At 39.2% G+C, this 27,792-nt stretch overlaps 1 protein-coding gene across 2 annotated transcripts in view; it reads right to left on the minus strand.

The window, feature by feature from the left end:
• The window catches only part of LOC126260448 (caspase-8), a 155,892-nt gene that overhangs the window by 114,537 nt on the left and 13,563 nt on the right, over window positions 1-27,792 (minus strand). For both annotated transcript variants that reach the window (XM_049957780.1, XM_049957787.1), the window contains exons 3-4: window positions 8,701-8,848; window positions 6,872-7,084 (exon numbers count right to left, since the gene is read on the minus strand). In XM_049957780.1, the coding sequence (XP_049813737.1) occupies window positions 6,872-7,084; window positions 8,701-8,848 (361 nt within the window). The remainder of the gene's footprint in view (window positions 1-6,871; window positions 7,085-8,700; window positions 8,849-27,792) is intronic.

Below are 27,792 nucleotides of genomic sequence, written 5' to 3' on the forward strand. Positions count from 1 at the left end.
ATTTGGTAAACGCTACAGTTGCGAACTGATTCCGATAGACAGTGCACAGTGCACAGTGATCAGACTTTGATTTACCAAGGACCAATAATAAATCTGAAGGATCTCTTGTGTCCAAACATATTTCCCAAAGATACACAAAGCATCGAGAATATTGTAGAACTATATATTGGGAACAATATATTTGAATATATTGGCAATGAAACCAACAAGTACTACAGTCAAAATTGCAACAGGAGGAAACTGGATAAAAAAATGCCAAATTTGTCAACGTTATGGGACACGAACTTAGAAAACAGTTTGGGCTTGCTATCCTTATGGGAGTTGTAAAAAAAGCGAAGACCAATGATTGTTGGTCAATGAATCCATTGAGAGACACATCGATATTTCGAAAAACGATGTCCTGCAACCCATTCAGACAAATATTGTCATTTTTACATTTTTCGGACAACAACAATAAACTGGATAAAGCCAACCGGCTTTTCAAACTGCAATTTGTAATTGATTATTTTTCCAAAAATTGTAAAGAAACTTTTAATCTAAGTCGAAACATCTCAAATGATGAAGGAATGATATGGTGGCATGGATGGTTAAATTTAAAGTTTACAATCCATCGAAAATTACGAAATATGGCATACTCATTCAGATGCATTTCCTCATTCAGCCTTTAGCAAAAACAGTGATGGAACTATTGACATCATCTTATGCAAAGTGGCATCACCTCTAAATGAATAATTATTGTAACACTGCAGAACTTGCAGAGAAGTTACTTGATAAGAAAATTCAAGTTTGTGGAACAATACGGCAAAATAGAGGATTTCCGGAAAAAATAAAGTGCACAAAAGTCAATTTGTTTGAAGCTTGTCATCAATGGAAAGGTGAAGTACTCTGACAGGTACGGAGAGCTTTTAAAACTAAAATGATACAAATGATCTGCACAATACACAATGCCACTTTGACTGACACTCAAAATGCAGAAAAACAAAATACACAATAAAAAAAAACCTGAGAGTGTATTAGACTACAACAAATACATGAAAGGAATGGATCGGGCACAACAATATTTCATTTATTACCCTATATACCTACCCCCATGAACCAGGGACCTTGCCGTTGGTGGGGAGGCTTGCGTGCCTCAGCGATACAGATGGCCGTACCGTAGGTGCAACCACAACAGAGGGGTATCTGTTGAGAGGCCAGACAAATGTGTGGTTCCTGAAGAGGGGCAGCAGCCTTTTCAGTAGTTGCACGGGCAACAGTCTGGATGATTGATTGATCTGGCCTTGTAACACTAACCAAAATGGCCTTGCTGTGCTGGTACTGCGAACGGCTGAAAGCAAGGGGAAACTACAGCCGTAATTTTTCCCGAGGGCAAGCAGATTTACTGTATGGTTAAATGATGATGGGGTCTTCTTGGGTAAAATATTCCGGAGGTAAAATAGTCCCCCATTCGGATCTCTGGGCGGGGACTACTCAAGAGGATGTCGTTATCAGGAGAAAGAAAACTGGCATTCTACGGATCGGAGCGTGGAATGTCAGATCCCTTAATCGGGCAGGTAGGTTAGAAAATTTAAAAAGGGAAATGGATAGGTTAAAGTTAGATATAGTGGGAATTAGTGAAGTTCGGTGGCAGGAGGAACAAGACTTTTGGTCAGCTGAATACAGGGTTATAAATAGAAAATCAAATAGGGGTAATGCAGGAGTAGGTTTAATAATGAATAAAAAAAATAGGAGTGCCGGCAGGCTACTACAAACAGCAAAGTGAACGCATTATTGCGGCCAAGATAGACACGAAGCCTATACCTACTACGGTAGTTCAAGTTTATATGCCAACTGGCTCTGTACATGATGAAGAAATTGATGAAATGTATGATGAGATAAAAGAAATTATTCAGGTAGTGAAAGGAGACGAAAATTTAATAGTCATGGGTGACGAATTCGAGAGTAGGAAAAGGGAGAGAAGGAAACATAGTGGGTGAATATGGATTGGGGGAGAGAAATGAAAGAGGAAACCGTCTGGTAGAATTTTGCACAGAGCATAACTTAATCATAGCTAACACTTTGTTCAAGAATCATAAAAGAAGGTTGTATACATGGAAGAATCCTGGAGATACTAGAAGGTATCAGATAGATTATATAATGGTAAGACAGAGATTTAGGAACCAGGTTTTAAATTGTAAGACATTTCAAGGGGCAGATGTGGACTCTGACCACAATCTATTGGTTAAGACCTGTAGATTAAAACTGAAGAAACTGCAAAAAGGTGGGAATTTACGGAGATGGGACCTGGATAAACTGAAAGAACCAGAGGTTGTACAGAGTTTCAGGGAGAGCATAAGGGAACAATTGACAGGAATGGGGGAAAGAAATACGGTAGAGGAAGAATGGGTAGCTTTGAGGGATGAAGTAGTGAAGGCAGCAGAGGATCAAGTAGGTAAAAAGACGAGGGCTAGTAGAAATCCTTGGGTGACAGAAGAAATATTAAATTTAATTGATGAAAGGAGAAAATATAAAAATGCAGTAAATGAAGCAGGCAAAAAGGAATACAAACGTCTCAAAAACGAGATAGATAGGAAGTGCAAAATGGCTAAGCACGGATGATAGAGGACAAATGTAAGGATGTAGAGGCTTCTCTCACTAGGGGAAAGATAGGTACTGCCTACAGGAAAATTAAAGAGACCTTTGGAGTAAAGAGAATCACTTGTATGAACATCAAGAGCTCAGATGGAAACCCAGTTCTAAGCAAAGAAGGGAAAGCAGAAAGGTGGAAGGAGTATATAGAGGGTCTATACAAGGGCGATGTACTTGAGGACAATATTATGGAAATGAAAGAGGATGTAGATGAAGATGAAATGGGAGATATGATACTGCGTGAAGAGTTTGGCAGAGCACTGAAAGACCTGAGTTGAAACAAGGCCCCAGGAGTAGACAACATTCCATTAGAACTACTGACGGCCTTGGGAGAGCCAGTCCTGACAAAACTCTACCATCTGGTGAGTAAGATGTATGAGACAGGCGAAATACCCTCAGACTTCAAGAAGAATATAATAATTCCAATCCCAAAGAAAGCAGGTGTAGACAGATGTGAAAATTACCGAACTATCAGTTTAATAAGTCACGGCTGCAAAATACTAACGCGAATTCTTTACAGACGAATGGAAAAACTGGTAGAAGCCGACCTCGGGGAAGATCAGTTTGGATTCCGCAGAAATGTTGGAACACGTGAGGCAATACTGACCCTATGCGTTATCTTAGAAAATAGATTAGGGAAAGGCAAACCTACATTTCTAGCATTTGTAGACTTAGAGAAAGCTTTCGACAATGTTCACTGGAATACTCTCTTTCAAATTCTAAAGATGGCAGGGGTAAAATACAATTTGTACAGAAACCAGATGGCAGTTATAAGAGTCAAGGGGCATGAAAGGGAAGCAGCGGTTGGGAAGGGAGTGAGACAGGGTTGTAGCCTCTCCCCGATGTTATTCAATATGTATACTGAGCAAGCAGTAAAGGAAACAAAAGAAAAATTCGGAGTAGGAATTAAAATCCATGGAGAAGAAATAAAAACATTGAGGTTCTCCGATGACATTGTAATTCTGTCATAGACAGCAAAGGACTTGGAACAGCAGTTGAACAGAATGGACAGTTTCTTGAAAGGAGGGTATAAGATTATCATCATCAAAAGCAAAACGAGGATAATGGAATGTAGTCAAATTAAATCGGGTGACGCTGAGGGGATTAGATTAGGAAATGAGACACGAAGTAGTAAAGGAGTTTTGCTATTTAGGGAGTAAAATAACTGATGATGGTCGAAGTAGAGAGGATATAAAATGTAGACTGGCAATGGCAAGGAAAGCGTTTCTGAAGAAGAGAAATTTGTTAACATCGAGTATAGATTTAAGTGTCAGAAAGTCGTTTCTGGAAGTATTTGTGTGGAGTGTAGCCATGTATGGAAGTGAAACATAGACAATAAATAGTTTAGACAAGAAGAGAATAGAAGCTTTTGAAATGTGGTGCTACAGAAGTATGCTGAAGATTAAATGGGTAGATCACATAACTAATGAGGAGGTATTGAATAGGATTGGGGAGAAGAGGAGTTTGTGGCACAACTTGACAAGAAGGAGGGACCAGTTGGTAGGACATGTTCTGAGGCATCAAGGGATCGCAAATTTAGCATTGGAGGGCAGCGTGGAGGGTAAAAATCGTAGAGGGAGACCAAGAGATGAATACACTAAGCAGATTCAGAAGGATGTAGGTTGCAGTAGGTACTGGGAGATGAAGAAGCTTGCACAGGATAGAATAGCATGGAGAGCTGCATCAAACTAGTCTCAGGACTGAAGACGACAACAACAACATACACAGAAAAACTATAAAATGGTCAAAAAAGGTTTGCATGTACCTCTGTAACTGTGCATTATTTAATGCATTCCGTACATGTCAATATTTCAATACAGAACACAAGAGTCTCCGATTTCACGATTTTTTACTGAACGTGTGTGGTTCATGGATGAACGACCATGTACCTGCTTCTGAGCAAAACTTGGAGGTTGCCACTACATCACATACGTCTGATCATAATCCAGATGACAGACTTTCTGGTCACAAATAACACCAACTAATACGTATTTCTGAAACAAATAAACGAAAATGAAGAAACTGCCATGTACGTTCCAAATCAAAAACGGGAGAACAATGAACTTAATGTGCAAGCCTTGTAGAGTTGTGTTACAACTTTGAGACTGTTTTGCTGCATATCAGATAAAAGAGAAATACTAAATACCAAAGACAATGCAAATAAACAAATATATGAAACAAAAAAAAAATTATATTTATTTATGTATATCTTTGAAATTTCATTAATGTACGGGAACAGGGTTGTGAACTTATGAGAAGTAATGATGAGATTAGTAAAACTTAATTTATAATTTCCTGAGAATGTCAAGAATGCCAGCAACAAGCCAAGTTATCGGAATTAGCACTGCCGACGCCAAGCGAATAACTTTGTACAAGACGTGCAGACGGCAAAATGTTAAGATGACTGCAAAAAATGTTTCGAACAGTGGAAGCACCGGTGGGACAAATGTATTACATGTAATGGAGAGCATTTTGAATGGTATAAGATAGTTCTTGAAAATATATAGCCTTTAAAAAACAATTCCTTTTTTTTTGGGGGGGGGTTCCCCTTTGTACAAACATACTCTGCAAGCCACCATATTGTATATGGTTGTTTCGTTTCCATTCCATACGCTAATGAAGTCAGGGAAAACATGACTATATGCCTCGAAATGAGCCCTACTTTCTCTCACCTTGCCTTTGCAGTCCTTACACAAATTGTATACTTGTGGAAGTAGAATCATTCTGCAACCAGCTGTAAATACCTGTTCTCTAAGCTTTGTCAACAGTGAAAAGAACATTGTCTTTCCCCCAGTGAATCCCCTTCAAGTTCACAAAGTATCTGTATTTAACACATTTCGCTGACAAATCTGGCAGCACCCTTCTGAACCACTCCGATGCCAGCCTTTAATCCGACCTGGTGGGAATCCCAGACGCTCTAGCAATGCTCAACAATGGGTTGCACAAGTGTTCTATACATGGTCTCCTTTGTAGATAAGCTAGTTTCCAAAAACTGTCACAATAAAGTGAAGTTTACCATTTGTCTTCCCTATTATTGTCCATATGTGCTTGTTGAATTTCATATCGCTTTGTAACATTATGTCCAGATATTTAATAGAAGTGAATGTTTCAACCAAAATACCACTAATACTATGTTCAAACATTACAGCATTGTTTTTCCCACTGTGTTAACTCCTGTTTTTTCTACATTCAGAGCAATCTGCCATTCATCACACCAAATTATTTCTAAGTTATTCTTCACTCCTGTATCAGTCACCTGAAGACTGTACTTTCTTGTACACTACAGCTTCACCAGCAAACATTCACCAACTGCTGCTCACCCTATCTTCAGATCATTCTGCAACAAAAAGTTATAAAGAAATGAATATTCAAATTACTCTGATCCATTCCATGGACATCCCTTGCCTAGAAAGTAGATGAGGAAGCTCTTCTCCCTTTAAGTTTTATCTGAATCTATTACAGTATTCAAAACCTCTACAACTGTAAAATTTCAATATCACCAGGACGACGATTGTGTTTACACAATGATCAGATTAAGTAAAAAAAATGGACATAAGGTAATCTGATATGCAAATAAATATCTACAATGAACATTAAGGTAGTTGTATCAGTCACAGACACCATCACATTCTAGGTAAGGTGTTCCTACTTCACAGTCAGTCAGCACATGACAGACTGGCAGAAGAGAAGCGTTGTGGCTTGATACCAGTACCCAGAAAACGCCTTACTGGAAACTAAAATGACAAACTTGCTTCTGTTGGCAATGACCTATCTTGTTGTTGGATATAAATAATTTGTGATAATAAAACAAAAATCAGAAACTGACTGGCAATCTGCATTCACCATAAATCACAACTTTCAACATTTAATATCTAGGTTTAGCACAGGAAAGAGGAGGAGGAGAAGATTAGTGTTTAACGTCCCGTCGACAACGAGGTCATTAGAGACGGAGCGCAATCCCAGGTGAGGGAAGGATGGGGAAGGAAATCGGCCGTGCCCTTTTAAAGGAACCATCCCGGCATTCACCTGTAGCGATTTAGGGAAATCACGGAAAACCTAAATCAGGATGGCCGGAGACGGGATTGAACCGTCGTCCTCCCAAATGAGAGTCCAGTGTGCTAACCACTGCGAGCACAGGAAAGAAGTGACAGGTAACAAGAATGACTTAAATATTCCCACAACATTTACAATTAGGTAGGTTGTACTTTACAAATAACAATAATTCAAAGTACAAATCACTTACTTTTATTCTCTGAAGAGCGAGGTCTTCATTATCATAGAGTAAAAAGACAAGTGCAATCTTCTCATAGAAGTCCAGTTCTTTCTCAATATCAGACACCTGATCTGGTGTTATATGATTGCCTGTTAGTTGCCATTGTGGATTCACTGTACTCCTTTGATGACCAACATGTTTCACAGGATTTTCATGATCATTTGCAAGTTTTACATCATTTAGCTGTAACATCAAAGGCAAAGGCAAGTGACGATAATCTATGAATACCAGTAATACATAAAAAATAAGTATGACAGAAATTGAAAGAAAACAGTATGCGAGGGTATGATATTGACTAATCAGGATGTATACATGGACAAGAAAAAAAAAAATCTTACATTTCTTGGTTACAATACACTTTTTCCAGGATGACATAAAACTTAATCATTTGAAGGGTAAAGATTTTATAACCCAGCGTAGAACTTCCCGACACTTTAAGAACCAAAACCCCGCAAAAAGCAATGTGTCTTGAAAGATCTTTTGTGCATACACTGAATATTTTTCTATTTTTCCCAGTCGGCAAGACTCAGCACAACCAGGAGCACCTCTGAAGATGTCCAACGTAGCTTTGAACGAAACATCAGGGATAGAAGAGTTCCATAGACCATGACCATACAACCCAGAAGAATTCTCGGCAGCTGAAACATACGGTCATGAAAGCCTTCATTGTATGACCAAAGTTAATGTTTCCGGATTTACTGTACACATGTCAGCAATGTGTGAATGTCTCATCAGTCCCTTGCTTAGATATCAGTGCTTATATACCCACATCAGGATCACACTAGATTTCATACACGTTGCAACAACTCTCTAATGGAAACTTTTTGATCACCCTCGTAAGTTCCATAATTTTCCTACCTGATAAAGGGGCCTAACACGCCACACACTAACCCACATAATGCCAGTCTTTTTTCCTGATGACAATCTCCTTAGTAGTCTCCACCCAGAGATCTGAATGGGGAACTTATCTCCATAATGTTTTACCCAAGAGGATATCATCATTAAGACAGACAGTAGGCTGGAAATTCTTATTTTAAGTGATTTGAGTTATAGGTTTGTCCACAAACTGCACATTTCTTATCAAACTAATTAAAAAAACAGAGGAAATGAGCTAAAGTTTCAAGGGATTTTTCTAACATTTCACCAACACAGTGTATTGTCTTATGGTGTCACTGCTTGTTGACTAACCACTAATTCTACTAAATGAAATCACAGGAGTTACTCAAGAAAGGCCAAAAATTGTTTCCAAATACAAAGTAATGCATACATAGCCAACCAGAATCTTTGTCTTGAGGCAATGGCATTTATTTTTAAGGTACGAGAGTATACTGATAGAATTGGAGTATATAGTTAAAAAAACATGAAAGAAATGCTTTCTATTTTGTCACTGGAGAGGACGTCTCCTCACCACAACACACATGCACCCATCACCCAATGCGCATTTGCGCCATGCGATATCCTGCTGAGAATGGACTAAAATGGTTTAGATTCTTAAAAGATAGTTGGAAAATTCCCCATTATATCAGTGCAGCACTTAATTTTGATCTGTCAGGAAGTTTCAAATCCAAATACACATTGTTTATCTTGTTGTACAGTAAGCAATTCTGTTTCAAGTTACATAAGTAATCAGGTTTTTATAATCAACTGCTCTTGTATGCATGGTAACCCCCCCCCCCCCCCCCCTTGCACACACGGGCACTACAGAACAACCAAATGTTTTCTTTTTCCTTTCACTGACTGCTTGCTGTTAAACAATCACTGACAAAAAGGACCTGGAAAAACAAAACAAAAACACTTACCTCCACATTATCTGTTTCTATATCCTCATCAGAAGCATCCAGAAATTCTGATGAATTATGATCAGATTCTGCAAGGTCAATTGCCTTCTTCACAAGAGATGCTACTTCGGTACTAGAGAACTCTGAAGAACAGTTTGGTATCTCCATCCTGTGACAAAGATAGTCATCATATTGATATCATTACAACACTGTACATATCAATAAAAGTTCCTAAGACATTTTAATTAAGAATGTTTATGAAATTAAACAGCTGACACGGCCGATATCCAACTGAGAATGGACTAAAATGGATTAGATTCTTAAAAGATAGTTGGAGAATTCCCATTTTGAGCGTCAGGGCGGCACTCAATTTTGATCTGTCAGGAAGTGTCAAATCCAAATAAATATTGTTTATCTGATTGTACAGTAAGCAGAACCATTCCAAGTAACATAAGAAATCAGGTTGCTACAATCGACAGCTCTTGTATACATGGTGAAGTAGTTAAGTTCCTGCATTGTTCTACACAACTTTCTAAAATCAGCAGGAGTTAAGAGTGAGTGCATTCCGTGACACATACGAGCTGAATATAGCTCATGAGCAAGGGAAATGAATTGTCATGAAATTTCTAAAACAAAGAAGTAGGAATGTACAATTTCCTGCCACTGAATCCCCTGTCGCTACTTTTCCAGGTGCTTTCCTTCATTCCTTATAGCCAATTGCCTCTTTCTCTTCTCCTGGATTTTCTGCGTCCCATCTCTAACTTTTGTTTCTCCCATGCATCTTCACCACTCTGATTAAATGCCCATACCACGTTAATCTTTTTTCCACAAATCATCTCTTGTTGGGGGTACTCTTGTGTTCTTCCCTAACCCATTCATTTCTCATTTTTTCCCTTTTTTGTTACACCTACCTGACTTCTCCAGGACTTAATCTCACTAGCTCACACGAAGTTGTTCTCTTTCCTTCATGTCCCACATTGTAGCAGAATTTAGGACAAATTGTATGTAACACATTTGGTATACCACCTATTTACTTGTTTAAAGGGCTTCTTTGTCACCTTCCTCTCACACCTCACATAAAGCTCTCAGCTTGCCTTGCACATTAACTTATTCCTTGAACATTTCTTCCCTTTTCCTGTATTATGCTCATCTGATACTCTAAATTTCGTCATTTTCAGCTGCTCCCCACCCAGTGATATGTTTAGTATAGGTCTACACTTTTTGTTATTGTGACCAACAGCTCACACTTGTTTGCATTAAATTTTTGGTCATATTCTTATACAACTCCTTTCCAACTAATTGCTCCTGAACTTCATCCTCCTCTTCCCAGACACTCCCAAAATTCCTCTTCATTCTCCCATACCATAAACTCATCAGCAAACAACACTGGTGTCATCTTACCTCCATTATCTCTCACCATTTGTGTCACTACGTATATCAATTATCAACACTTTGAAAAGTAGTACAGATAATGCAATTCCTTGTTTCAGAACATTCCTTTGTCTCACTCATCCTCCCCCCCCCCCCCCCCCCCACACACTCACTCACTCTCCCCTGAAACAGTACTTTTATCCTCAGAGCAGTTTGCTTCTCTATCCCTTTCCTTATTAGTGCCTTCTGATCTTCACTTCCAGATACCAGATACAGTGTCACACTTTTTCTAAATCCAGGATGATAATCAGTAGATTTATCCCATACTCATAGCCATGTTTTTGCAGCTATCTCACCGTATGAGATCTAGTTCTACTGTTTAACTCTCCAGTCTGGAGCCATACTGTTTCTCTCCCAGTTGCTTTTACATTGCTCTCCAGATTCTTATCAGATTTTCACATAGTGGCACTAAAGGATGAAGCCCCTATAGTTCTGAAGAATCCATCTACCTTGTCAAATTAAAATAACATACTGAGAATTTTGTCAGATAGGATAGATTCAAATTATGTAAACTGGACACACAATGAGTTTTGAAAGTGTTTCATCACAATTTATTTGCACAGTATTACACTTGGTGGCCCATTCTGGTAAATAGATGTGCATCACCTTTGTGATCCCATAAGGAAGTAGAATCATCCAACTACTAAGCACACCATGGATTTGGTTAACATTCACGGTGCAGAAAAAATGATAACAGAATTATGATTGTTCAGTTAGAACTTCTGCGCTGAGAAGCCATGGTCAGTATAAAACTGCTTCTTGATGTTTCATCTCCAATTGCGGGAGACATCTTCTGAGAAGAAAAAAAAAAAAGAGCTACTGCCATTAAGGTTTGAGGGGCTCTAGCTTTTATATAGTGCACAGAGGGTACCACAATATGACATGTAATGCTGACTGTGTGACTGCGTTTATCTCTATAGCTTTTCTATACATGTGTGCACGATAATGTGATGTCTTTGTTAAAATGCTCATCTCATTGGAGCCAAAACAACAGAAAGCAATTTTATACATTGACAATGGCCACTCAGCCCAGAAGTTTTAACTTGAGACAACACTGGCTATGAGAGCCTACATTGTATAATTATGATTGTGTCAGTGCCCAGTGTTCACTTTGCAGATAATTAGGACTTTTAAGGTTAATATTTACTAGTTCAGAGATTTACAGACACAAAGTTATTATAAACTTTCATATTCTTTACGACAGACTATTTATTGTGCATGTTATTTCAAGGTGAAGAATTTCACCTTAACCGACACTGGGCTAGCAATATGCAAACTGTCACACAAACCAACATGTTTGTTTTATGTATGATTGCTAATCACAAACTATAATGTGAACTGACATATAGATGTTACAAGTGTACCAGTCTAATGCAATCTGGCAGATGTTAGTGGTATACTGATCAGACAAGGACTTTCTTATTCAAGCCGACAAAGACGTTTAACACTAGGTGGGTTCAGACACTTACACAATCTGACATAAAAGTTTTTGTCTGTATGCTGGCTGGTCAGGGAGTGCAGACTCTGGGACAGGGGTCACTATAAATTCACAGGCATACGAGCATATTTTAAATTCTGAGATTACATAATAATTTGAAATTCTGTAAGGTTTGATTTTACTATTTTGCACAGATTCTTAAGACTTAACTATCGTTTGGTTTATGTAAAATGTTCCAGGTTAGCAATTCACAGCAGTATACTGAATACAGTTATTACTTGGTTTCTGAAATCCCCTATTTACAACTATGGCATCCATGTTTAAGTAAATACTTTAAGATTCTAGATTAATCAAAATCTTAATTATTGACTGAATTAGGGAGTTGTCTTGTCAGATTTAGGGAAAAATGCAGCAGTAAGATCCTACTGCCTAAGTTCAGAATCTTGCAGTCATTAAAGCAAAATAGGTGATTGAAATCTGGAGGTTCTGATCTTTTGAGTCAATTATTTCATAAGTTAATTACTTTTAGGTAATTCCAAATATGTTCTCTTGACGTTGGGAGTGTCTGCTTTTGGATCAGTGGTAACAATACTACTTCTGTTGTTTAATGGCTCACAATGTCTCTCTCACTGCATGTCATCACTAATGTTAATTACATGTATCTTTCAATTACTAATGCTTTTAGTAAAACTTTGCATGACTATATTCTTGAACAAAAATATAAACAACTGAGCTAGCAATTTACATGACATTTTACATGAACAACAATTCAACATATTCCTATACATACCACATATTAAACATGCATCTGCATTAATATATAGCACAAAAAAGTTCAAAAAATTGGTTATTCTTGGGAACAAAAAACAAATAGATGGGTAAATCCCAACTCGCTCCATCTCAAAAGGCTACCATTATTCCTTTCTCTCAGTCTACTTCAGTCTTCATTTTCTTTCACACAGCTCTCATAACTCTATAAAGCTTCTGTCACCATCTCTTCTACTCTGACCCTGAGTAGTACCATTTAGATAATAGCACAGACTGTAACCAAAACAAACATGAAAAAGTTCCACATCCCATACCCTGTGATGTATGCATAACATGGATCACTGGAACACAAAATAAATAAATGAATAACATAATAAATAAAAATGAATTTCCACAGTTTATCCAACCCCAATGCTTTTCCTCATTTCATATTCTTCAATGCCTTTTCAACTTCTGTCCTCATTAGTTCTTTTTCCCATTCCACCTTAACTTTTATGTGCTTTACCCCTAAATCCCTGTAATTACTGTACTGTTCCACCCAGAGTCAGCAAATTAAAATATGTTCTCCATAGCTCTTTTGAGGTACTCCTACTCTACCTCAATCTCATCTTAATCAACGACTTTTACACTCTCTGCTATTCTTCTTCCCCTATTTCTGGTCATTCCATATAGTATTTTCTCATTTCCTTTACTACCCTGTTCCCACGTCATGACCCATTCTTCCATCCACTTTATCTTTCCCTCTATCACCTCTTTTGTGCCACCCTCTTCCTCACTTTATATTATTCTCTCACCTCTGATGTCCTTTGTTGAAAGCATACTCTAAATGAAGTTTTCTTTAAAACTGCTTCTTTAACTTTAAAATTCCACCAATGTCTCCTCTTATCTGTTCCTATTACCAGGTCTTCCACAAATCACCTCTGCTGCTTCTCCAAATCACTCTTCAAACTTGTGCATTCTCATTTCACAGTTTGAAGCCCATTTAGTAGGATTTTGTTTCTTCTTTTCCTCTGATACTGTTTCTTGAACTCTGCTCCTTTTACATGCTGCAACGTATTTCATCTACCTTACTTCTGCTTGCCAAGCCATTTGCTCTAAGTACGTTTTGACATTCATGTGTCTATACTAACATGTAAACTAAGATTTCCCACTACAATTTCTGCTTCGTCACCTGCGGGAAAGCCATTAAATTGGTACAGCGGATTTAATTCCAGCAAAGCTCAGGTACTTTTTACAATCTTGTTGACTACCTGATGGTTCAAAAGAAGAATAAAAAACAGGAGGACGAGGGAGGGACCAGAGTAGGGAGCACCCCAGAGCCACCACACATGTAGAGACACCCAGCACTGTCATCTACCAATTCCAATCTCCACAGCATACAACGATCTTGACACAACAGAGGTAACACCAGGGAAAGAAGTGACAAGAAAAGGCAACCCAAACAACCAGACCAGACAATATGTACGGAAGAGGGGGGGGGGAGGGGGGGATCCAAAATCCGGGGGTGAGAAACTGACTGGGAAGAAGGAAGGGGGGGGGGGGAGAGTGTTCAGTAGAGAATGTAGGAAAAATGACAAAGAGGGAAGGCAGAAAATCCCAGCAGCGAGAGTGAGGCAGAGCCCAACCATTAAACTAACTCGAAATGTAGCAGCAGACGGGCAATGTCCTGAAGCTGACGAATGAATAGAACAGGAGGGGTGAGCAGGATAACAGCAGATACAGATAGAATGAGAAAGCAAGAGGTACTAATGGCCATATGAATACCATGCTGGAGGACTGGGTCCAAGAGGAGCAATGTCGAAGGGGCAACTAGGCCATAAACTTGACAACTACAGATGAGACAGGACAGAACTAATGCCTGATAAAAATGGAGGAAAGTCTATTGATGCACATCCCAAGAGGTGCAGGCAAGAAAGTGAAGGATACCAAGTTTCCAGAAACAACCAATCTTCAGAAGGCAGTTATGGGGCAACCAAGTAATCTAGTTGTAAAAAAGGACCCAAGAGGTGGAACTAGCATATCATGGTCAGGCACTGGGAGTCTGGTGTAAAGCTCCAGATTGATGTGGACTGGAGTATTGTGTCAGAAATATGCCACCCAAGATACAAGGGGGAGAGAATTTAAAAATGTTTGAGTGTCGACACGAAAGTGCACCAGACGGCACAGGAGTTCACTGGAGCTGTCACTTGGCAGAGGCAACTGAGTGGGACCTAGCCAAGATAGAGAAATCTTACACATACAGAGTAGGTGTGACCAATGGATCAATGGAGACCACAAGTCTGTTAATAACAAAGAGGAAGAGGACACTTAATACAGAACCCTATGGATCACCACCCTCCTGGGTCTGCAGAGAACTGAGGAACTGCCAAACTGAACTCAGAACAACCAGTGTGACAGTAAATGGTAAATAAAAATTGGGAGGGGCCCCTGAAGATCCCACTCATGGATTGTAAGAAAGATGTGATGGCTAAAAAAAAAACTGCAATGAGATGGCAATAGTGAGGAAAGACCTGCTGAGCTGCGGTTTCCAACCAAAGCAGATGTCTATCAGAGACTGTCCCTTCGGACGCCTGCAGTAGTAAGGGGATAAAAGGTCCCAAGATTAGGGGACCCAACAGAGCTGATAAGCCACAATCCATTCAAATAAGTTATAGGGGACACTGGTAGACTGATCGGCCAATAACTATCGAGAGACAACAAATCGATAATGGACTTGGACAGGAACGACAATACAGTCCCTCCATTGAGAGGGGTAAATGCCTTGGTGCCAAATACAGTTTAATGCCTGGAGAAGATGATGTGGAGGACTGAGGCATTTAACTTATTGGTTGTGGATGGTTTGGTTTTGTTTTGCTTTAGGGCATAACTGGGGTCATACGCACCCAAGTCAAAACTACAGAACACTAAGATCGAGATGAGTTAAAAAACGACTATCTACAGACCCAATTCACATAATAGAAAATGGGTTAAAACAGGCACATGGAAAAAGGGCTAGAAAAGACACCATACAGGAACGGAGGTCCAAAACTAAAACTTAAATGGCCTTTGCCATATTGCTTTGGTGGATAAAAAGTAAAACGCGGTCAACAGCCCACGTGTCATTTGCTAAAATGGCCGATAACTCAGACGTCAAACCCAAGATGGAATGTAAACAGCTAAAAAATGGGCATTCCATCAGGAAGTGGCGAACAGCTAAAACCTGGGCACAATGTGTACAAATTGGTGGGGTAACACCGCTTATCAAATGACGATGGCTAAAAAGGCAGCGCCCAATACACATCCTAGTTAAAATTACCTCCTCCTGGTGGGAGCACTGAGAGGTGGTCATCCAAGCTGGAGGGAGAGGCTTAATAAGCCGGAGCTTACTCCAGTGAAGGGAGGACCACTGGCAATGGCAAAGGGGCACCACCTCCTGACAGAAGGCAACACAGAGATCATCTGAAGGAATATAGGAACTCAAGGGCTGTGGTACAAGGACTGCAGCCTTGGCAGCAGTGTCAGCAGCCTCTTTTCCTGGAAGACTGATATGACCAAGAACCCACAAACATCACACTGGCTCCACCAATAGCGAGCAAGTGACAGTTTTCCTGGACCCGCTGCACTAAGGGATGGGCAGTGTACAGCACACAGACTTTGAAGAGCACTGAGTGAGTCCGAGCAGAGGACACAATTGAAAAGGCTGTGTCACCAGATATACTCTGTGGCCTGATATAGGGCAAAGGCCTTGGCTGTAAATACTGAGCAGTGTGATGGAAGCCGATACCAAAAGACATGGGTGCCAATGACGAATGCACACCCGACACCACAGTCGGTCCGAGAGCCATCAGTGTATACAAAGGTATTATTGCTAAGATCCTTGTGAAGGTTGTGAAACTGAAGGCGATAGATCGAGGCTGGAGAAGTGTGCTTAGGAAGCAAATTAAGGCCGCTTCAGCATACAGACTCTACAGAGCTAGTGTAAAAGGCACCTATGGCCAAACGGATACTGCAATGCTGGATAGTGTTGATACGGCGTAAGAGGGATGCACGGAGGAGGGTGGTTCAGCACCCCAGGAAGTACCATTGAGGACACATGGAACATAGAGGAACCACATACAGCGGACTGCCAGGTATGACACATGGGAGGATCAAGACCATTTCCTATCGTGCATGAGGCCTGAATGACCTGCTCTTTCTTTTTAACCTTCCCCAATATGTCACTGTTACCTCAGTGAAGAAGGAAGTATTAGTTCTGAAAGCCATGTAGTGCATCATTGTAACAACCATATAAAAAGTAACTCCTTTATAAACAGACAGAGGGAGGTCAATGCAAGTGAAAAATAGACACCAAAGAGCAAAACAAATATTGGAAAAAGATGTGAAAGATAACAAAAGTGAAGGGAATGAGCCCACAGGCAAATAGTGCGGGCACAGCCAAGGGCACCTCTGGTGTTCAACATGTGACTTGACCCACACCTATGCTGAAAGCTACAGAGAGATCTCAGATACCCAAAGCTGTTTTAACATGCAAGCATGAAACATACTCTCACTCCATAATTCTACAACTGATCAACATCAGCAACATGGTGTCTAGATATCAGGTGACCTTCACGGAGAAGTGAAGCACGCTGTGTTTTCTTCCTATCACTTGTCATGCTTTTTAGTCCAGTGACCTATGATACACCACTGCTAGAATGGGCTAACGCTTGTCATATAATCTGTATAGTTGCGACAGTTATCAGTTGAACTCCAGTAGTTAGTGAGTTACTAAAGATTATTTGCAATTTCAGAATCATTCTATCTCAGTGTCATTTTAAAAAGTTTTAAAAGTTGATGTGCTCACTGTAAACAGGAGCCATCTTCCTTGCAGGAAAGAGTTATGGTATACAGAAGTCAGTATTTCAACCTGCTCTTTGCCAATACGCATTTCAGTGCCAGCACAATGCACGAGTGATTATACAGATAATTCTAAAATAAAATTAATATTTCTCACACTGTCTCCAGCAAATCATTCAGCTTCTGTTCATATTCTAGGCTTCAACTCTGTTCATGACTGCCAAGAATCTCTGTGGTTTTCTAGTAACTTTAAAAGACGGCTGCTGAACCACAACCAGACTTTCTTGCTCCTCATAACACTGCTCAAAACAATTTTTTTTTAAGTGTGTCAACTCCTGCTGCACATTTTCAGACCCAGAGATGGATTTCACACTTCCGCTGCCTACTTAATCAGTAAGGTGTTTCTTGCCGCACTTGCTGAGGGAAAATTGTTTCATATTGTTCTTAACCATCCCTTTATCATCTGCAATCAATGATGCTAAAATAGCTGTTTTTCTCCAGTAAGATAACTAAATTGTGGCTGTACCTGTAAGGAGGGGACAACTAACAACAATCTAAAAGTTACAGCAATTTTCATTAAGATATTTAGTATATCATCACACACATTCCTGTCTCTGCTGCCTATGCTGAATACATATTGTTGGAAGATGTGGGACTAAACAGGTTGTTCATCATCCCCTCAGTCGAGAGTTCCACCAGAAATTTGACCGAGTTATGAAAAGAAGTAGGAGTGATAAAATCGAGGCATTGAAAGAAATAGTGATGCCAGAGATGTGAAATAATTTAAGAAGTGAAAGTACATTATCTGATCAAAAGTATTCAGGCACCTATTAGTAGACATTAATATGGAGTGTGTCTACCCATTATCTTTACCATGGCTTGAACTCTGCTGAGGAAATTTTCAATGAAGTGTCAACGTCTGAGGAGAAATGACAGCCCATTCTTCCTCAATAACTGAAACGAAAAGGTAGTGCTTAATTTCAATTCAATTCACTGCCGCAAATTTATGACTTGTTTAATGTTCCTTATTATTTTATATAAAGTTCTCTTAATTAAATTTATATATGGCTATCATTACCTATAATGGAGGATTGCTTCTTTGATCTGTTGACATTTTGATATTCAAAGTGTCCACTGTATCCTACAGACAAAAGCTGCCTTTTAGATATTCAATCTGCAATTGTTAACTGTAGTCCCCAAGTTTTGGTCACTTCAACTGTTTGCAGATGGCTGCAATTTTCTCTCTACTTGGAAAAGTGGGCACCTAAGAACAATACGATCAGCACAGCCTTCCTTTTCACATTCACTGACTGGTGTGTTACTACACCCCACTTGATGCAAATGTTTGGGATATGGACTGTGACCTGTTAACAGGTGCACCATACCTCAAGTAGGGGTGATGTCGCACAGTTGAGCCTGTTCTTGATGCATGGGAATACATTGTAAACCCACTCTGCAGTGCTGCTAGTGTCCCAGTCAGACTGCCATTCATCTAACTTCCAGGTAGTGATGCTGGACACTGGAGTCTGGAAAAAAGTCATTTTAACTCTTCGAAAATGTGCTCCGATGGGTTCATGTCTTAACTCTGAGAAGGCCAGTCCATTTCAGGAATGTTAGACCACAAACCATTGCCTCACAGATGCTGCTTTACAATAGGATGCACTGTCAAGCTGATGCAAATAATCAGTCTGTTCCTTTGTTGTACACAGAACGCAATGCTGTAAAATGTGTTCATACCCTTATGAATTTAGCATTTTCTCAAGTGCAATAACAGGACTACACCCTAACCATGTAAAACACCACCTCTGCAGTACTTCACTGTTGGCACTAGATGGATCCAATTTCCATAGGATACAGTGCGATTCATTACTCCAAATAACTTCTTTCCAGTCACCTTCCATCCAGTGACACTGCACTTTACACCACCTACGCCAGAGTCACTAACCACTGGCTACAGATATGCATGGCTTATAAGGACATGCTCAACCCTGTACCCGCCATTCACTTTAACTCTTCATGCACAGACAATGTGTTTTTCTACTGGTGGGTCAACCTCTCACGACTTTTAGCAGTCATTTCTGTATTACATAGGGGTGTCCAGATACTTTTTATCAGATAGCGTACATTGGCTGGAGCAGTATGAAGCTCATAGCAGGTGAGATGTGTCTCAGTGCTTAAATATTTGTGGTGAGAGACCTCATCTGCATTTGGGTTTTACTTTGTTTTTGACTTTGAACAACAATACTATATCACCACTCAACAGTAAACCCTTTCTAGACAAATAAAAGTCAAAGATCAAGTAGATGGAGTCTGAGTAACAGTCAGACGTTGGATCATCCTTTTATAAATCTAATCAGGGCCTGGGGTTGTGTTGTTTGACGAGTCCAAAGCCTGAGACAGTGCTCAGTCACTGAAATGTTCACTATACAATTTGGCATGATGGAGTTAAAAACACAGATGTCTTCAACTTTCTACCTTCCAAAGAAAGCTGGATAAGAAGACACAGATTCTGTAGCAACATAGGTTACATGGTGCTCACTAAAAACTTCATGCACCTGTGCAAATATCATGAAGAACAAGACCCAGAACAGCTGTTGTTCTTTGTTACCCAGAAGATTATAAAGCTGGGTCCACATCTGGGATGAAGAGGCATACATTCTCAGGGAGCAGATGTAGCACTCCCAGCATTTCTTCTTACTACTGAATTAGATAGAAAGCCTTAGCATGAAGCTACTTAAAAGTGAGTAAGGTGGTCTGTGAAGGGTGTCATTTTGAGATATTTCAACACCCTTTGATGATCCTGAATAGCTGTTGCAATGTCTGGTCCAACAAAGCATTGGTCAGTAGTGGAGTGGGCCTTTAGAAAGGGGAATAGCAGTTCCAGCAGCATGGGTGATCACATCAGACACGTATCTCACAACTTCATCTATACAATCTGACAGAAGGACAAATGTGACAGCAGAGGTATGCAACTACCAGTTGACTGTCTGAAGAGCCCAACATTGTAAACGGTCCATTGGACAGTGACAAGGAAGTAACAGGATCGGTGAAAAGTCGTTACTGCCACGAAGATCATTATGTAGCAAACACTGGAGGAAAGCCATGAGATTAGGGAAGGAGATCGTAAGGTTAACAGCCAGAAAGACCCTGTAAGTAGCACAGAACCGGTAAGAGGACCACCAGATAATGTGGTACTTCCACACTGAAATCTCCCAAAAAGGAAAGGGCACAGGGGGGAGGGGGGCGGAGGATTTTTAGATTAAGTTGGTCATTTCAAGGTATGTAAGTACCCTGTCTGGAGACAGAGAAATGTCACAAACAGTGATCACTGGGGTGATTTGCACTCTCACTATTTGCTTCCAACATGGGAAATCCATTCACTGATGATATATACACAAACCAATGTATAGACCCTTCTAGATGTTCTCTCTGAGCCAGTATGTACAGTAATCTCTCAGAATTTGGGAATTGTCAGTAATATGTATTGCTTGGAGAGCAAGAGCAAATTAGTTATTGTAGTTCTGGCAGGTGACAGTAACATACATTGCAGTTTTATCTGGATTCTCACATTGAGGGTGATCTGCTTATGAATGAAGGGGTAGGGAAGACCGGTCATATACCAGGATCACTGCATCACTGGTGGGTATGGCTCAACAACAATGAATTCTGGATCAACAACAATGAATTCTGGATCGGAAACGTGTGTGAGGGGATCTGATGCCTCCGAAGTCACCAGAGTAGCCTTGTCACACGGTTTCCAAGTCCTCCTCCTCCTCTTTCATCAATGGCAGAGAATATTGTATGGACTTCTTCGCTTTGAGTTTCAGAACAGAAGATAGCAGGCAGCCCTGGGGACCACAGCCCATGGATCCATCAGCTACTGGTTCGTGTTAGACTTCTGATCTGGATTGCTGCAGAGATGGTCCCAAGTGGAGGAAGCTGCTTTTTGGCCGGGTCCGGAGAGTAGTTCCACGTGAGGGGATGGCCTGTGCCACCGTGGCCAACTTTATTTGTGCAACTACTAGAAGTCAGTTGTGTGGGAGTAAGTACACTACGTACTGCTGATGACCTGACCATAATAGTAGCAAATTTTGGTATCACTGCAACTGGATACAAAAATTTCTTCCAAGCTTCAAAATATGAGAGCTACTTTGAGAGCTTCAGTTCCTGGATTTTGCATTCCTTTAGTAGGTTAGGACATTTCTGAGAGAGTGGTTGTCATTCATGCAACTGTCGCAGGCAGGTGGTAGCATAGTACTGCATTTCGGTCATTCCCCACTTCAAATGTACCAATATTAAAATCTGATGAAATTTGGTGTGAAGGTTCTATATGATCTGATGGTTATATACCAAATTTCAGCCCAGTACCTTCAGTGGTTGAATTTTTAGGGGCTTTTAAAGAGATGTTACTCATCTCCACATCACATACGAAGCTGCAAATGTGCAAAGTTTGCTAGACTTTTAAAAAGGTTCTAGTAGACATTTGATCCTTTGCTTTCATATACATAGACAACTTTTTACGCTGAATCGCACCTTGGCAAAAATCAGGGATTTAGCCACACCTAAAAATAGATACAAGCCTCTGAAGTGGCTAAAAAATTCGTCGTGCTATTTCAAGAACCCAGGTTTGACCACCACTGCTACTTTTCACATGAGCCAATCACACCAAAACTACAGAGGGTTATTGCCACCTATGATGTCTATATGTGGATCAAATTTAATTAAGATTGGATGCCTAGACGAAAATATATGCATCTGCAAAGATGGCTAAATTATCTATGTGAAATTTTAGGCTATTTTTGGGGGCAATATCTCAATTGTCTTATTCAATCCTTTTTTTCTTACCACAGCTGGAAAGAGCATGCTTTAAGCTTTCCAAGCTATACTGTTTAATTTCTGGATCTTGCATATTGATGATTAAGAATACCTATCAAAATATGGAAAATGAATTATTGATAAATTAAAAAATTAATATAATTTCAAGTTTTAAATTAAAAAAAGTGTAATTGTAGTGTCTTAATAGATTTGTCTATGGTTTAGGGAATGTAACTATGCTAATAAGAAGTGTTTTTACATTATTTTCCAGTATAGAATATAAATATAGTAAAACCTCAAAATGCTCTTCAGATAATAAAATCTGGAAGATCATGACAAAGCAATCTAGCTTTAGAACGTTTTAACCCTACAAGGCATGGTGGTGCATATGCATTGTCTGCCACTTTCCATTGGCATTATAAAGCAGCAATAGTATAGTAAGGGTCTATTCTTGCAGCAATGATACATTGCTGGATCACCACTTTCGGTTGTTGCTTTCATTATTGGAAGTTTTCATAGTGTCACTCTTATATGTGGTGTAATTTTTGGTGTTGACATTGTACAATGTTAGTGTCGAATACTGAGTGTTCGAATAATCAATAATCGTTGTAGCTGAAGGTAAGCTCTAAAACAATATGTTTTGATTCACTAATTTGTATATTTTTTTATACAAACAAATCTGAATCTGCCATGCTTCAAACCAGGACATTCATGAGCTTTCAAAATTGTTTGTTATAGGTTAATCAACTATTATATAAAATGAACCAAGAGATCCTTGCACCCTGCTCTTTGGTGGATCAGATGTAGCTGATTGTCAAGTCATCACCATTCTATTGTGGGAAAAGTCAACTAGGATTAGTTAAGGAAATGTCACCAGTGGACAAAAAGCTTCTACAATGTAGGTCTGGTCTTGATTTTACTGAAGATGCCCAAATTTGTCCCTACCATAATGCCTTGTTGATGAAAAATTTCGATTTCTGCGGAAGACCTGCTGCAACCCATTTGGTAAAGAGAAACATGAAATCAAGAAGGCTTTAACAACAGTAACCACTGCAATGTCTGATAGGTTGAAGTTACTGACTAATGAAGTTTTTAAACCTGGTCAGAAAATTTGCACCAAGTGTAGACATGAAGTGGCCCAAAAAGAATCATCCCACCAAGATAAGTAAGAATCACCACCCACTGAAGATATGGATGTTAATGAACTCTAGCTGTAAAGCAAGCATCATCACCACTTGGAGAGTCACCATTAAAGCTTCAAAGGATCAGCAAAAGGGATTCAATGGGATACATAGAATACAAGCAATGGGTCCACACTGACAAAGATACATTTGAGACACGTCAGAACTGTTTAAGATTTCATGGAGGCACTAATTTTGAAAATTACAGGTTTGAGAAGCCACCAATTTGTGTCAAAACACCGAAGTTTATACCTTAAGCAGCTAAGGAGAAATCTTGCAGAAAATGAATTAATTATATTGATGGACTTTGCTGATCATTATTCATTTGTTGTTCAAGATTCTGTGCCAGAATTTCATTGGGAGAACAGTCAGGCCACATTATATCCATTTGTTGTCTATTTTGGTGGCAAAGAATGTCATTGTATTAGCATTTTCATGATCAGCAACTGTCTCCATCATGATACCACTGCTGTTCATGCCTTTCAAATAGAGTTAATAGCATATTTAAAGACAAAGATTGGAAACATTAAGAACATTTATTACTTTGGTGATGATTCAGTTGCCCAGTATAAGAATTTCAAAAATTTCATCAATTTATGTTTGCACAAGAAGGATTTTGGCATCACTGCTGAATGGAATTTGTTTGGAACAAGCCACGGTAAATCGCCTTATGATGGCATTGCTGTAACAGCAAAAAGACTAGCAGCCCATGCTAGTCTGCAGACGCCCTTAGATAACCAAATATTGACTCCGTATGATTTATTCAAATTCTGTGATGTCAGTATTCCGAGCATAAAGTTTTTTTTTTTTTTTTTATGTACCAAAAGAAGAGATTGAACAAATTCAGCATAATCAAGAAACAAGGTTTGCCGTAGGACATACAATATGTGCAACAAGAGAAAATCATCAATTTAAGCCAATTAATTGTAATCAGCTGCGAGTAAGCCGAGTTTCCAATGATGCTACAGCATTCACAGTTCATGCCTTTGAAGCAGATGAAGAAACTCCAGCAATCTCAATTCCAAGTTTACAGCCAGGACAGTATGTTGCATGTATGTATGACAATTGTTGGTGGGTTGAAAATGTGTGTGAAGTTTCACATGAACAACAAGATGTCAGCTTTATGCACCCACATGGTTCTGCTCATTCCTTCCACTGGTCAGCTGCTAAAGACACCTACTGGATTTCTGAGCAACATATTTTTATGACTTTAGAAGCACCATCAACGTCATCATCAGGAAGACAATACAGTTATCCACAATCTGCCCTTGACAAAATTGTAGAACTGTTTAACCAAAAATGGACTGACTCAGCATTTTTGGTTTGCAAATTTGCTGTGTAGTGTATTACCCATGTTTTTATGATGTGTTAAATTAATGTTTGAAACTGATTTATACAGTGCAATAAAAAAAAATTATCACGGGACTTAATCAGCAAAATATTTCACTTTTCAATCTTCTCAAAGTGTTAAAATAATAACTTTTGAAACATATTCTTCCTTAAGAAAATGCAAGATCCCGAATTTAAACAATGTAGCTTGGAAAGCTTAATGTATGCTCTTTCCAGCAGTAGCAAGAAAATAAAAGGATTGAACAAGACACAGCTGAGGTATTGCCCCCCAAAAATACCCTAAAATTTGCATGTAGAAAATTTTGGCTAACTTTGGAGAAGCATATATTTTCATCTAGGCACCCAGTCTTAATTAAATTTGATCCATATATAGGAATCACAGGTAGTAATAACCCCCTGAAGTTTTGGTGTGATTGGTTTATATGAAAAGTAGCAATGGTCGGTCAAACCTTGGCTCTCTGAATAGTGTGCTGATTTTTTTAGCCCCTCTAGAGGCTTGGATCTATATTTAAGTGTGGCTAAATCCCTAATTTCTGCCATGAAGAGATTCAGCATAAAAATTTGTCTGTGTATATTAAAGAAAATGATCAAATGTCTGCTAGAACTTTTAAACAAGCATAGCAAACTCAGCACATTTGCACCTTCGCATGTGATGCGAAGATGAGTAGCCTCTCTTTAAAAACCCCTAAAAATTCAACCACTGAAGATACTGACTGAAATTTGGTATACAACCATCTAAGACCATACACCAGATTTCATTAGATATGGAGAGGGTCGAGTGGGGACCCCTGTGCAGTGTGGTGGGGTTTGAAAATTCCATGTGCTGTGCAGGCTGCAAATTAGAAATTCACCTACCTCAGAACGACATCTGCTCGATGTCCCTTCACTCGGCAATGTAGATACTTACAAGATGATGTAAAAGCAGTGTTGATAAGAGACAGCATCTAACAACTCTAGTAATGAAATTAAGTTCTGTAGAAAAACTATCAATAAAAAATTTATCGGGCGGTAAGATAATGGATTGGATTCTAGAAAATAATGTCCAAAATTTCCACACAAAAATATTTATTTATTCTTATAACGAAAGAAACTGTACTAATCAGTCCAGTTTAAACTATTGGTTATTTTCATCACGTTCACAATTCATACACTCATTTCGCATGCACAGCAGCCAGAAATCTGTCCAAATCCGACCCGAGTTAAACATTTCCTCAGTCATTAATTCCACCACTAACAAGAGATATTACATTCAGTCCTTCTGGTGGATTTCAAAAAGGAAATTGCTCACCAAAAATGCTCAGTGGTTGAATACTGAAACATGCCACACGAATACTACAACGGCCAAATTTTCACACATGAATATCATTCAAACAATACCGTTCTAGAGCTTCCAAACTTCACAAAACTGTCCGTAACTACGTCAGTGTTATTCACGACATGTATCAAACTTGAGGAACTCAATATTACTTCATTTTACACATTATTTTGACTCTCACTAGTAACATGACAGTCCATGTTCAAAGCTATCAAGACTCCCTTCTTGTGGTCTCACTCCCGGTATAACTATCAGGTAACGAGCGGGAACTGTCTCAATTCTGATTGGCTAACCATACTCACTGCCAATCGGAATGCTCGCTCATGATCATACTTGTGCCAAAACTGGCCTGCACCGATCCTTACACACAGACGCATCAACGTCATCCTGATATAGAAATGTTAAAGTAATGTTTAATACATGAAAACGAAAAGGCAATAAATCTGGAAATATCCTTTAGATACAGATAATACTCCAGCTGACATTCTGGCTGCTCTGTTACAATAGCAATCACACCCAGAAATACATCAGCAAAGCGGATAAATTCCCTATGTACATTTTCCCCACAACAGGCTTGCAGGTTACTTAAGACGGTATATAATGCAACATTAAAATTTGATGAATGTCCCACATACACATACTCATTTGCTCACATATACTCATTTGCTCACATATACTCCCACAACAATTTTAGACACCAATAATAATATTGTCCGATTTTTATATCATAAAAACGAAAAATTAAAGTTTTAATATGAAAACCTCAATTAATTAATTCTGCACCCTGCAAGTTCTGTTTATGTTTTTAGATAATACCACAGGATAAATTATTATATTTCGTAACTGAATTTAGTTTCCTAAGTGTTGGTTGTTTTACTTTTTTAGCAATTTTTTCTATCTCTGAAACTGTTATATTTATAACGCTTAAATTTGGATACAATCTTCTCCTGAATGTCAAAAGGTAGTGTGCCGATTTTGAAAATGATTGAATAATATTTAATATTTGTTTAGGTTCTTATAAGTGGTGAGAGTACGCATCCAGTAAGACACACTGGATAGCTTTCCCATGGCAAGTAGTGACAGACGCACGTGTGTCTCCCAGTTAGGCTGGCAGTTGTCGGCCCCTGAAGTTACGTGCAGCTAGCTATCCTAAAACAAATGTTTGCTCAGAAACTTGCAACGCTACATCTGGTCCCCTTGACGTGGAATGACCCATTTAAAATACCATATCAGGGGTGGTAAATACAGCTTCGCACTGCACTGGTAACAATTTTGACCTTTATTGGAAGCAAATCCCCCTCAAATGCAAGGATGAATGCACCAGTGTATATTGTTATCTGATGGACATTTCAATACTTGACGTATGCAGTGGATCCTTCACCTCTCCGAGTGTGTGTGTGTGTGTGTGTGTGTGTGTGTGTGTGTGTGTGTGAGAGAGAGAGAGAGAGAGAGAGAGAGAGAGAGAGAGAGAGAGAGAGATTCTTTACCTGTTTGCAGAATTAGGTCCCAGTGAAAAACTGATCCCTCTACCTAGTTGAGGTCCTTATGGGGTACTTCATTAAGTTGTTTACAAGACAGTAACACCCAAGACTCTAGAGGATTGGTTAACCTAAGATATAAACGCTTCGAAATTTGCTAAGTGAGGAAAAAACCACTGTATGGTGCTTGGCTGAGGAAGCCTTATACTGGAACTATTAATTTTCTCTCGTTCTGCTCACAGATGGAGACAAGGAAAAACAACTATACGCCTCCATACAAGCCCTAATTTCTCCTCTTGACTGTCCTCACACAAAATGTGCATTGGCAGAATCATTCTGCTGTCAGCTGCAAATGCTCATTCTCTAAAAATTTTTAATAGTCATCTTTCCTCCCAGGATTCCCATTTGAGTTCATGAAGCACCTTCATAATACTTGCTTGTTGACTGAACTTATTGGTAATAAATCTACAGCATGTCTCTGAATCACTTTGATGTCTTCCTTTAATCTCACCAAACACTAGC

Source organism: Schistocerca nitens, chromosome 1 (assembly GCF_023898315.1).
Source record: "Schistocerca nitens isolate TAMUIC-IGC-003100 chromosome 1, iqSchNite1.1, whole genome shotgun sequence".
NCBI lineage: Eukaryota > Metazoa > Arthropoda > Insecta > Orthoptera > Acrididae > Schistocerca > Schistocerca nitens.